This window comes from Orycteropus afer, unplaced genomic scaffold (assembly GCF_000298275.1).
Source record: "Orycteropus afer afer isolate SDZICR_OR568_19922 unplaced genomic scaffold, OryAfe1.0 scaffold00733, whole genome shotgun sequence".
NCBI lineage: Eukaryota > Metazoa > Chordata > Mammalia > Tubulidentata > Orycteropodidae > Orycteropus > Orycteropus afer.
This window is the reverse complement of record NW_006922320.1, coordinates 437,259-450,538: the sequence shown is the minus strand read 5'-3', so window position 1 is coordinate 450,538 and position 13,280 is coordinate 437,259. Positions and strand designations below refer to the sequence as shown.

General features: G+C 44.0%; 1 protein-coding gene across 1 annotated transcript in view; it reads left to right on the top strand.

Moving 5' to 3' along the window:
• Positions 1–602: 602 nt before the first annotated feature.
• Positions 603–13,280, top strand: part of FAM184B (family with sequence similarity 184 member B) — a 180,213-nt gene continuing 167,535 nt past the window's right edge. Inside the window, exon 1 of the mRNA XM_007957362.2 lies at positions 603–749. Coding sequence (XP_007955553.1) covers positions 603–749 — 147 coding nt within the window. The remainder of the gene's footprint in view (positions 750–13,280) is intronic.

The following is a 13,280-nucleotide window of genomic DNA, read 5'->3' as shown; positions in this document are numbered from 1 at the left end:
CTTCTCCGCGTCCTTCTGGGCAGCCCGCTCGACCCCCTCTGCGCCCAGTGCGGAGCTCCAAGGCTCCGGAGCCACAGGCTAAGTGTGCTGGTCAAGGTGCCCCGGCCCTCGCCACCGGTTCGTCCCGCGCACGCCTTCAGGGCCTCTCCCTGGACCGCGCGCAGCGCTGCCCGAGGCTGGCTGCTGCTGGGGCGGGGTTCGTCGCCACCCAGGCCGGCAGAGGCCCGCGCCACCCACGTGTCCAGGAGGGCCGAGCAGGCCAGCGTAAACCTCCCCAGGCTGGCGGCTGCTCGCCAAGGACGCTGTACGTAACAGGCAGAGCCCGCAGCAGCCCGGGAGCTGCGCGCCGCCCCGGAGCGGCACGTGCGGGTCGTAGGCGCCACGCCGCAGGGTGCGGGTTCCCGCAGGGTCCGCGAGCAAGGGGGCGGGAGCTGGGGACACCTCGGGGGAGACCGGCCACGCTGCTGGGCCGGCGGCAGGACTGCAGTGCCACCTCTCTCGGGGAAGCGCCGGCTCTCACACGACCGCGCGCGCACGCACGTGCACACGGGTGGCCAGGAGAACCACAGCGAGAGCCTCTGAGTGTCGATCGCGTTGTGGCGATGGCTTCTGCACTCAACAGCAAAATGCACTCGCCCGGGACTTGCTCGGTCTCCACAGCCGATGCCCGCGGAGATGCTAGCTGGAGAATGGATTGTGATCCGGAGATCCATGTGAAAATGTGCAAAAAGATCGCCCAACTCACCAAGGTAAGTGGCGGCGCTGCGGGCTGGCTAGCCGTGCGCCTGGGGCGCTCGAGGCCAGAGAGGAAGTGCGGGCGCGCCTCGGGGGAAGCCCACGCTGAATCCTGGCAGAAACTTTGTCTCGGAGGCCAGCCGGGCGGGCAAGCGGTCTAAGCCTGGGTGACTTGACCTTCTGGAGGTACATCCTGAAGCAGCAGAGAGAGACTCCTTGCCCAGGAAACTCTAGCCTGCGTGCTGCGCAGGTGGTCTGCGCTTTTCCCAAGATAAGAATCGGGTGGTAGGGTGGCGTACAGGTGCTTTTCTCTGCCGTCTGGGTCAAGTGATCGTGCCAGAATGTTGTGCTTTCATTCATCGCCGTACTTTACAGCTAGGGAGGTCATATGGGCCCTATTTAAACCCTTGATTCGTTTATTCCTTCCTTCAACAAATATTTGAGCCATTTGTTGCGTGCCAGCAGCTGGCGTGGCAGCGTACTCACGCTGGAAGGCAGCCCAGGGGACTTACTATCAAACTGGGTGCAGACGTGTGTAGGAGCGTGAATGGGCAAGAGCTCACTGCGCTGCGCTGTGCAATCCTGGGATTAGAAAGGACCTTGGTAGGTCTGCCAGCCCATCTCCCTTCTTTAACCCAGAGCCTCGGTTCAAACTCCCTAGAACTATGGCGTCTTGTTCACGAAGACCACCGCGACACAAGACCACCAGTTCAAGTCTGTCGCTGCTGCCCATTTAGGAGCCGGTTGCCATCCGTCCCCCTCATTTGCCTGCTTGGCTCTGGTGAAGAAGAACAGCAGCATCTCACCCTGTCCTCTAAGCAAACTTCCAGTGTGTGGATGTAGCTGTGGTATTGACGTTTCCTTCCAGTGGCCTAAGAAACTCCTGATACTATGCCTAAGAAGTCTCTGCTTGGCAGAAATGGTTAAGTGCTGGGCCACTTGCCGAAAGGTTGGCGGTCCTAACCCATGGAGAGGCACCTGGGAAAGGTCACTGCCTAGGGAGGCCTGTGGAGCAACTCTGTGCTGCACGGTGGGGTGGCCATGAGTCAGAATCTGAGGCACTGGCACTAACCACATCAACCACCACCATCGCCATGCCTCCCAAGGGAAGGTCAGCTGGGGATTCTCTCCAGGAGTGTATCGCGCATGCTCCCTTCCTTCCCGTTTTCCTCTCTAGCTCCTTCCCTCTTCCCCACCACCCACTCTTATGTGGTGTTACAGGCACTTTCCCCTCTCACTATTTTTCAAGAAGGAAGACAGCACAGGGCCTTGGGAAATGGACACTAGCTGCTTTCTCTGGCCCCTGCCATTGACTTCTCCACATTCTTTGCACATAAGCCTGGCTTCAAACAGTGATCTCTTTAGTCAACAATGGAAAAGAAGTAATGGAGATAGCCCTTTGGGGTAGCCATGGCATATGATGCTGGCATCACTGGTGTAATCAACGGTCATCGTTAAATGATGACAACAACCAAGTACTTGGCAAGGTGCGAGGCATGGTATTAGGCATCTTCTCTGTTTTCAAGAGCAGGAATATTGTTGGAGAGACAAGGTTTGAAAGATTGAGAGAAAACTAAAGATGACACATACAATCAATTGCTAAGGTAACTGGTACAAATTGTGAGTGGTGTGGAAATGGAAGCAAAATCTAAGTTATTCATGGCAGGAGAGGTTGTATGAGAGAGATGAACCTTGAATTCAGTTTGCATTTATTGAGTGCCTACTATGTGCCAAGTACTGTGCTGAGTGTTGGTGGCATAAAATTGAATAACGTTCAGGCCCTGCCTTGTGGAGTAACAAACACATAACCAGATTGTTCAATATACTATGGTAATATTTAAGGAGCTCTGGTGGTGTAGTGGTTCAGGCATTTAGCTGCTAACCAAAAGGTTGGTGGTTCAAATCCACCAGCAACTCCACAGAAGAAAGATGAGGCAGTCCACTTCTGTAAATATTTACACCCTTGGAAACCCATTGGGGGTTGCTATGAGTCAAAATAGACTCTGTGGCAGTGAGTTTGGCTTGGTATGGTAATATTTATGGAGCACTGATACCGCCTCGGAAACATAAGGAAAGGTCTCTGTGAGTCAGATCTGACTCAATGGCAGTGTGTTGCGTTGTATTTTATGATAAGCACTGAAAATAAAACAGTGAAAAAGACAGACATGATCCCTGGCACGTAGTAGGTGATGTTCCTTAAAGTATATGCAACATTATAATCATGTTATTTTGTAGAGTCTGTCTTTACCATTTTTCATGCTAATTGCTTAAATTAGGTATTTTTATGTTGATACTGATATGCTGCTTTTTAGGGGCTACTATTCATAGGTTACATATTTCCCATTTCTCTGTATCTAATTTTCCTATGAGTTTTGTTTTAGTTGTATCTCTGAGGAGTTTTATGTTTTAGTTGGGTCTCTGATAGATGAGTTTAATCCATGTGCATTTATTGTGAGTTCCTAATATATTTGGACTTCTATTTCCATCATATTTTATGTCTTTTGTTTACCATCCTTTATTGTTACTTCTTTTTTCTCCATTCCTGCTTCTCTTAGATTAGTAATCTGTATTCACTAGTGGTTGGGAACATTAGTCTGTATGTCTGTTCTCAGAATTGTCTTTTATTTTTCAACATACATACTTGACTATAATTTTTTTTCTAATAAAGTTATCACGTAATTCTTTCTTGGCATACTTTACCCGTTTAATGGCCTTCTTCTTTTATGGTAAAAAGTTAATTAAGTTTAATGACATGTAATCATTTTGGGGCTCACTAATTTTTTTTTCCCTCCTTGAATCCAAAGCTGCTTCCTTGAGTTCAGTTTTCTTCTGGCTGAAGTTCATCCTTTAATTGTTCTTTCTATAAGTGATTTGATGGAGGAGATAATTCTTTGTATATCTGAAAATGTCTTCATTTTGCCCTCGCTATTGTGTGATAATTTATGTGGGTATAAAAATATGGTGGACAGTTATTTTCCTATAGTACATTGATAATACTGCTCTATTGCCTTTCGCCATTAATTGCTGCTGGTTAAAATGTCTACAGCCGATATAATTTTTCATTTCTTTGTAAGTAAATTGCCTTTTCTCTGATAGCATTTAAGATTTTTTTCTTTTATTTTTGATGTTCAGCAGTTTCACTACAGTTATCTAGTTTATCCTTGCAAAATCAAGAATGTCTGTTCTATTGAGGGCTCATATTCTTTCTTTGGTATTGTGTGCCATAGAGTCAATTCCAACCCATGTTGTTGTCACTGTTGTTGTTAGGAGCCATCGAGTTGGTTCCAACTCACAGCAACCCTGTGTACAACAGAATGAAACTTCTCAGTCTGGTGCCATCCTCACAGTCCTTGTTATGCTTGAGCCCATCATTGCAGCCACTTGATCAGTCCATCTCATTGAGGGTCTTCCCCTTTTTCACTGACCCTGTACTTTACCAACCATGATATCCTTCTCCAGGGATTGGTCCTTCTGGACAACATGACCAAAGTATGAGAGGAAAAGTATGGCCATTCTTGCTTCTAAGGAGCGTTCTGGCTATACACCCTCCAAGACAGATTGGTTCATTCTAGCAGTCCATGGTACGTTCAATATTCTTTGTCAACACCACAGTTCAAATGCATTGATCCTTTAGTCTTTCTTAGTCATTGTCCAGCTTTCATGTGCATATGAAGCTATTGAAAATATCAAGGCTTGGGTCAAGAACACCTTACTATTCAAAGTGACATCTTTGCTCTTTAACACTTAAAAAAGTCTTTTGCAGCAGATTTGCCTAATGCAATTGGTTGTTTGGTTTCTTGCCTGCTGCTTCCATGTGTGTTGATTGTAGATCCAAGTAAAATGAAATCCTTGACAACTCCAACCCTGAAAGGACAGAGTAGAACTGCCCCATAGTGTTTTCTGTAATCTTTATGGGAGCAAATTGCTAAGTCTTTTCTCCTGAGGAGCTGCTGGTGAGTTTGAACCACAGGCCTTTCAGTTAGCAGCCGAGCGCTTAACCATTACACCACCAAGGTTCCTGTTCATTCTTTAATTCTGGGAAATTATCAGTGATATTGCCTTGAAATATTGTACCTTTGCCATTGCTTTCATTCTCTTTTCTGGATTCCCTTTTGGAGAATGAGGAAGCCTACCTGTCTGTATGCTGAAATGTGATTTTGAAATTAAAATATATATATATTGCTTTCTGTGTTGCATCCTGGGAAATACCTCCATCATGAGTTCTGATTTGCCAGTCCTCTAAATAATTTGCCTGGGTTTGAGTCTTTCCCATCTACTACATTTTAGAATGTCAGTGATTATATTTTTCAATTCTAAAATTGCTGTTTTTATTTCCTTTCTGCCTGGTTTTAATTAGTAATTTTTTGCTTATTTTTAATAGCTTAACTGAAGTATAATTTACGTATCATAAAATGGACCTGTTTAAGTGTATAATTCCATATTTTTCAGTTGTTGAGCTCTGACCATAATCCAGTTTTGGGATATATTCATCATCCTATGAAATTCCTCTCTTGTGGTTACTGGCAGTCAAGCTCTGTTCCTACCTTTAGTCAGGAAACCATTAATGTACTTTCTGTCTCTATAAATTTGCCTTTTCTGAACATCTCATATAAATGAAATCATATAGTATATGTGATCTTTTACATACAGATTTTTCACTTAGTTCCTAAACCTTTTTTTTTTTTTTTTTTTTAATTTTTGTGATTTGGGTGAAAGTTTACAGAGCAAATTCATTTTACATATAGCAATTCATAAACATTTTGTCTCATGACATTGACTGCAATTCCCCATAATGTAACAGCTCTGTCCCACTTCTTCCTTGTAGTTACCTCTTCCCTGTGTCCTTCCTTCCCATGTACTCCTGCTCCCTGAGCTATCTCCCTGTGCAAACACTGCCCTTCTAGTCTCCCATGATTGATTGCTCCAAGGAGTATATCTACTTGATGTGAATGTTCACCCCATGTGCCTGTCTAGTTTTTGGCTGGCCACAGGAGTGAGTTCAATTCCAGACCTGAAAGGTGGCTAGGGCCCATAGTTTCAGGGGGGTCTCACCAGGCTCTATCAGACCAGCAAACGCTTAGCTGCTAAATCTTAGCATAGTGTTTTTGACATTCAACCAAGTTGTAGCAAGCATCATTAATCCATTCCCTTTCATTGCTGAAAAGTATTCTATTGTATAGATACACCACAGTTTGTTTATCCATTCACTAGTTGATGGGTATTTGTGTTGTTTTCACTTTTTGGCTACTATGAATAATGATGCTATGAATATTATAGTCCTGTGCAGGTCTTTGTGTGGACATTGTTTTTGTTTGGTGCCATCAAGTCCTGTCTGATCATAGGAACGCTGAGTATGACAGAATGAAACATTACCCAGTCCTACCCCATGCTCACAGTCATTGCTATGTTGGAGCCTGTTGTTGCAGCCACTGTACCAGTCTATCTAGTTGAGGGTCTTTCTCTTTTTCACTGACCACTTATTTACCAAGCATGATTTCCTTCTCCAGGAATTAGTTCCTCCTGATAACATGTCAAAAGTACATGAGATGGAGTCTCGCCATCCTCACTTCCAAGGAGTATTCTGACTGTATTTCTTTCAATACAGACTTGTTTGCTCATCTGGCAGTCCATGGTATATTCCATAGTCTTCACCAACACCATAATTCTAATGCATTAGTTCTTCTTCGGTCTTCCTTATTCATTGTCCAGCTTTCACATGAACATGAAAATACCAGGTTTGGATCAAGTGCAGTGTGTTAGTTAAGGTTATGTGTCAACTTGGCTGGGCCTGGTTTTGAGTGGCTGGGCAGCTGGTAGTGGTTATTCCCCATGATGAGACTGGCAATCAACTCCATGGTGGAATCTGCTGCAAGCAGCTGAGTAGGGATGTGGTCTCTGCTCCCAGTACAGAAGGAGAAGCTTTGGGAATGATCTACAGCTTTTTGGCACGCTTGGACGCTGCATGTAGCCAAGTCCACATTTAGTAGCCTGCCCTGTTTCCTGCTGATATTGGGACTGTTTCTGGACTTTAACTGGTGGCCTGCCATGCTGTTTGTTAATATTGAGACTGTACCATTTTATTCGTCAGCATTGGGCTTATTAGGCTACAGCTGCCTGAGTGAAGAGACACTTCTGGCTCCAGTGGGCCAAGAACAAGAGGCAGAGCTGAAGTCCAAAGCTGACAGGTTTTCACCCAGCCCCTAGAACTGGCACTTGAACTCGGACTTCTAGCCCCCAGAACTGTAAGACAATAAGTCCCTGTTTGTCAAAGCCATCCATTTGTGGTATGTCTGTTAGAGTGGCACTAGAGGTAACCAAAACATCAGCTTAGTCCTCAAGGTGACATCTTCACTTTTTAATGTTTAAAGAAGTCTTTTGCAGCAGATTTGCCCAGTGCAGTACATCATTTGATTTTTTGACTATGGCTTCCATGGGCATTGATTGTGGATCCAAGTAAAATGAAATCCTTGACAACTTCAATCTTTTCTCCGTTTACATGATGCTGTTTATTGGTCCAGTTGTGAAGACGTTTGTTTTCTTTATCTTGAGGTGTAATCCATACTGAAGGCCATTGCTCAAATAATTTCTTTTAGAAGGACCAGCACAAGGCTGGTCCCTGTGAGGCAGAGGTTAAAGATGTCCCAAATGTCCAACTTTTCCAAATGCTGTATACTCCATATTCTCTAGCATCAACTCTTCCTTCTCCCCTCAGTACTTTCCTTCCCACGGTAGGTTCCATATTTCACTGTAATGCCTCACAGAACTCACAAATAGCCAAGGAAATGGCTCAGATGGTGGTGGAGGCTGGCAAATCCCAAAACCATGGGTCAGGTGTTAGTTTGGGGATTCTCCTCACTCACATGGTTGCACGGCTTGACAAACCCAAATTGGCAGGTAAGACAACTGGCTGCTGTCTCAATTCAAGGGGTGAGATATTGTTGAACCAAATGCAGGATCTGGAGCAAAGGTGGTGCGACTTGAGTAACGTCTTCCAGCAAGGCAGAACTCAAAATACATCCCACCCTAATCCTGCTTCATCAATGCAACAGACAAACTAAAAAACAAAATGGGACCATAACCACAGGCATTAAAGCATGAAACGAAACAAAACTCACTGCCATCAAGTTGATTCTGACTCTTGGTGACCCCATTGGTTTCCAAGGCTATAATTCTTTGCAAACCAGACTACCTCATCTTTCTTCTGCAGACTGGCTGTTGGGTTCGAACCACAAACCTTTTTGTTAGCAGCCAAATGCTTTAATCATTACACAACCAGAGACTTGGACATAGGCATAGAGGCTAGGATTTACAATATATCACAAAATGGAGGACTATGGCTCAAAAGGCCACATTAAGTAATTCACTGCATTGCAGATTATCCCCTGGGTCTACTAGCCATTGGTCCTTTCATACTTGAAGGATTACCTTGGCTTTCCCAATCACTTTACCAGTCCTAAACCATCGTTAACAATTAGCCCTTCCGTAGTGCAGAGTTTGAAGGTTGAGGTTACTCAGGTTTCATCCATTCAAGTCTGCTACAAGTGTCCATCTGATCTGGTCAGGTACTCCAAAAGTTTGTGTCATCTTCACCTTTTCTGGCCTCTGATAAAATTTAACTGAGAGAAGATTATTCCCTTATTCTGAGTGTCTCTTTAGATATCAGCATAATTTTAGATTTCCCCTGCTGCATGACCCATTTATTCATTCCTTTACCTTCAGCTACTATTTTTCCTTCCTTCCATTTGTCATTTATTTTTATCCAAAATTCTCCACCTTGAGAAGGGACATCAGGTTCAGCTGCTGTGCCAGTCCAGATGGCTGGTAACAAGACCAGTCTAGCAAGTACTTGCCCCTAGTCCACTCCATTCATGTTGGGGAGGTTTACTTAGGTACAACACTAGTGGGCTATCTCGACTGCTGGGCATTATGGCTGCATTCATTGTCAACCCCAGTTTTGCCAGATGGGGGAATGGTACAGTCCATCCCATCAGGCCCTTGGGAATTCTGGTGTACAAGTTTAGGGGTGTAGTTACAGTCTCTTGCTTAGAGATCACACCTGTCTGCAGTATGGATTATGTCTCAATAGAAAGAAAACAAAAATCCTCACAACTGGACCAATGAGCAGCATCACAATAAATGGAGAGAAGATTGAGGTTGTCAAAGAATTCACGTCACTTGGTTCTACAATCGATGCCAATGGAAGCAGCAGTCGGGACATTAGATGACATGTAGCATTGGGAAAGTCAACTGCGAAGGAACTATATCAAGTGCTGAGGAGCAAGGATATCTCCTTGAGGACTAAGGTGCGCCTGACACAAGCCATGATATTTCCAATCGCCTCGTATGCATGTGAGAGCTGGACAATGAATAAGGAAGACCGAAGAAGAGTTGATGCTTTTGAGTTGTGGTGCTGGCGGAGAATGCTGAAAGTACCGTGGACTGCTAAAAGAACTAACAGATCTGTCCTGGAGGAAGTGCAGCCAGAATGCTCCTTGGAAGCAAGAATGGCCAGACTTCGTCTCACCTATTTTGGTCATGTTGTCAGAAGGGACCATTCCCTGGAGAAGGATGTCATGTTTGGTAGGATGGAGGGTCGACGGAAGAGGGGGAGGCCTTCAATGAGATGGATTGACAAGGTGGCTGCAATGATGGGCTCAAGTATAGCAGGGATTGTGGGGCTGGCGCGGGATGGGGCAGTGTTCATTCTGCTGTGCATGGGGTCGCTATGAGTCGGAAATGACTCGACAGCACTTAACAACAACAACAACAAGTGCCTAAGGCATTTGACTACTAACCAGAAGGCTAATGGTTCAAACCCACCAGCCACTCCTTGAAAGGAAGATTGGGCAATCTACTTCCACAGTGATACTGCCTCAGAAACCCAAGGAGGGGTTGCTATGAGTCAGACCTGACTCAGTGGCAGTGAGTAAGGGCAGACTTAAATGCTTTCAGTTTTACAATATTAGGTAGAGGGAGTGTTCCCCAATTAGACATAACATCCATACCAATAATACATTCAGGTAATGAAGATGCAGCTACTTCCTACAACATTTGTTTAAACTTGCAATTCTTATCCAAACTTTCACCTTATTCCCATCAACTGCTGCATCTCCATACCCCCTAGTCTAACCTGAGGCCCCTTTATCATTTCATTGACAGGTTTTAGGATGATAGTACATTGGGCTTCTGTGTCCAGGAGCCCCAGGAAGTTTTCTTCCCCACCCCGGGCCATTTTACCCACACATGTGCATATGACCTTGGGTCCCCTCCTGGGGGCTGGACTAGAAGATCTTGGCCCCTTCCTCAGTTGTTATCTTCATCAGATAGCTGAGCCTCTGCTTCAACTGCCCCAGGTGGGACTTCCTATCATTAAATTTCCTCCCAATTGTAGTGAATAGAACAGACTTATTTAGGACTTTTTAATGTTGGAGAACCAGCAGGAGTTTCTGTTGGTCCACCCAACCTACTGTAGTGCTGCATTAGCACCTTTGTCTCAACTCCATCAATGTCCACTATATTCATGTTATTCTTTAGTAACCATGTAAAAATCTCTGACCTGCTGGGATAAATTCTTTCCCCCTTGCCTCTTCCCATTCTCCTACGAATCACTCTTTCTTTTTTTTTTTTTTTTTTAATAATTTTTATTGTGATTTGGGTGAAAGTTTACAGAGCAAATTCACTTTCCATACAGCAGCTCACATACACTTTGTTTCATGACATTGACTGCAATTTCCCGCAATGTAATAACTCCCCTCCTCTTCCTCCCTATAGTTATCTCTTCCCTGTGTCCTTCCCTGAATGCACTCCTGCCCCCACCCCCAAGCTGTTTCCCTGTGCATACATGACCTCTCTATTCTCCCATGATTGATTTCTCCAAGGAGTGTATCTACCTAATGTAAATGTTCAGCTCATATGCCTGTGTTTTGTTTGGCTAGAAGCCACGGGAGTGGGTTCAGTTCCAAACCTGAAGGGCAGCTAGAGGCCATGGTCTTAGTGTTCCATCAGGCTCTATCAGACCAGCAAAACTGGTCCCCCCCCCCTTTTTTTTAATCAGGCTTTATCAGACCAGCAAACCTGGTTCCTTTTTTTCCTTTTTCTTTTTTTTAAATGATTTTGAGTTTTGTTCCACATTGTTCTCCCACTCTGTTAAGGGTCTCCTACACAGACCCCCCCTCTGAGTGCTTGACAGTGGTAGCTGGGCACCATCTAGTTCTTCTGGTCTTTCCTATGAATCACTCTTACATTTCTTGCATCTATAAGACCCATGCAAGGAAGCTTTGACAACAGGCTTCTTGGATTGTTGCTTTGCTTTGCCATAGCAAGGTTACATGGGGTGCCTATATAGAAGGTGCTCCCTTGATTACCATATCTGTCATGACCTGTATAAGGGGAAAACTCACTGGGTGAATATCCTGATCATAAAGCAATTCCAGCATGGCTTGCATAAGCAGCACATTAGCTGCTTCCTCTGGAGTGTCCAGGGGTTATTTAGAGGGGGAAAGGGCCAGTTTCCCTTTTCAGGGTCAGCAAACCCTACTGCAGATTTTATCCTGTCCACCATGTTGGCTGTGCCCTCCAGGTTAACCTACTGTGTAACTGGATCTTGGATCATCATGACTCTTCCATAATTAGTTGTGGGTCTTGCACCAATATACATATCAACCCAAACATACCCTTCCATTCTATAGCATTCAAAACTAAATACATTGCCCCTAAATTAGTCACTCTTACAATGCATTTTAGTAAAGGTTTCTCAGAAAGCTGACAAAACCAATCTGTGGACTGAAGCAACTCTTTTACACTAGACCCCCTGGTTTCAGTGGTTTCTAGGTTTTGCCCATTCTGCTCCTGGACTACCTTTTTGGTGACGAGCAGTTGTAGATGTACTTCTTGTTCCAACAAAATTTTTTCTTTACAGGTAGGCTGAGACACTGGAGTTCATAGCCCTGATTGGACTGGATCTGGGTTTGGTTCAATGCTACAGTCTACCCCTGCATTCTTTTTCTCTGCCATTGCAGCTATTACTGATAACAGCAACCAAGGAATTGTGAGTCTTGCCCTCCAACTAGCCAACTCCACCACTCCTAAATCCCATGAATAGCTTTTGCCTTGGATAACTGACTGCAAAATAACAGCTGCTTTAATGCACAAGTTTTTCTTTATCCCACCCAGAAAACAAAGGTTTCTCATTCTCATGCTCATTTAGCACCTTTTTTTCCAAAACCACATATTGCAATGAGTCTGGACCATTGCAGCAAACCCCAGCATTTTGACACCAACTAGTCAAATAATTTCTTTCAGAAAGATCAGCAGAGAATACAAGAAAGATGTTTACCTGTGTTTTATTGAATATACAAAGGGCAATCGACTGTGTGGATCATAACAGATTATGGAAAACATTGAGAAGAATGAACAAGGCTAGTAGTCCATATGAGGCAAAGGTTAAGATGTTCCAGATGTCCAGCTTCTCCAAACTGCTATACTACTCCATCAGCTGTAGTCTAATCTTTATCAGTAAGTGCTTCAAGTCTTCTTCAAGGTGCCATGTTCTTCTTCACATGGTCCAACTTAACTGTTTGCTCAGCATATACATTGATTAAGTGTTGTTAAGTGATACAACCCTGACACACATCTTTCCTGATTTTAAACTATGCAGTTGTCTCCTTGTTCTCTTTGAACAATTGCCTTTTGGTCTGTGTACAGGTTCCACATGAGCACAATTAAGTGTTCTGGAATTCCCATTCTTCTCAATGTTATCCATAATTTGTCATGATCCACACAGTCGAATGTCTTTTGTATAGTCAATAAAACACAGGTAAACATCTTTCTGGTATTATCAGCTGTCAGTCAAGATCTATCTGACATCAACAATGATGTCCCTCATTCTATGTCCTCTTCTGAATTTGGCTTAACTTTCTGCAGTTCCCTATTGATGTAATGCTGCAACCATTTCTTAATTATCTTCCGCATAATTTGCATGTGATATTAACGATATGGAGCTCTGCTGGTGCAGTGCCTGAAGCATTTGACTGCTAACCAGAAAGTTGATGGTTCAAACCCACCAGCTGCTCTGCAGAAGGAAGATGGGGCAATCTATTTCTGTAAAGATTTACCTCGTTGGAAACCCATTGCAGGTTGCTATGAGTCAGAATTGATGGCAGTGAGTTTGGTTTGGTTTTGGGTTCATTAATGATATTATTCAATACTTTCCATATTCCATTTGATCACTTTTCTTTGGAATAGGTAGCTGTCTTCTAAAGTTCTTGGCATAGACAGGTGAGCTTTTCCAGCATTGCAGCAGTTTCTTGGAACATCTCAGTGGGTATTACGTCACTCTGGAACCTTATTTCTCACCAGTGCCTTCAGTGCAACTTGAACTTTCTCCTTCAGTACCATCAGTTCTTGATCATATGCTACCTCTTGAAATGGCTGAATGATAACCAATTATTTTTGGTACAGTGACTCTAGGTTTTCCTTCCATATTCTTTTTTAAAAATTTTTTTTTCTTTCTTTTTTTTTAATGAGCACAATAACACTTTATTAAA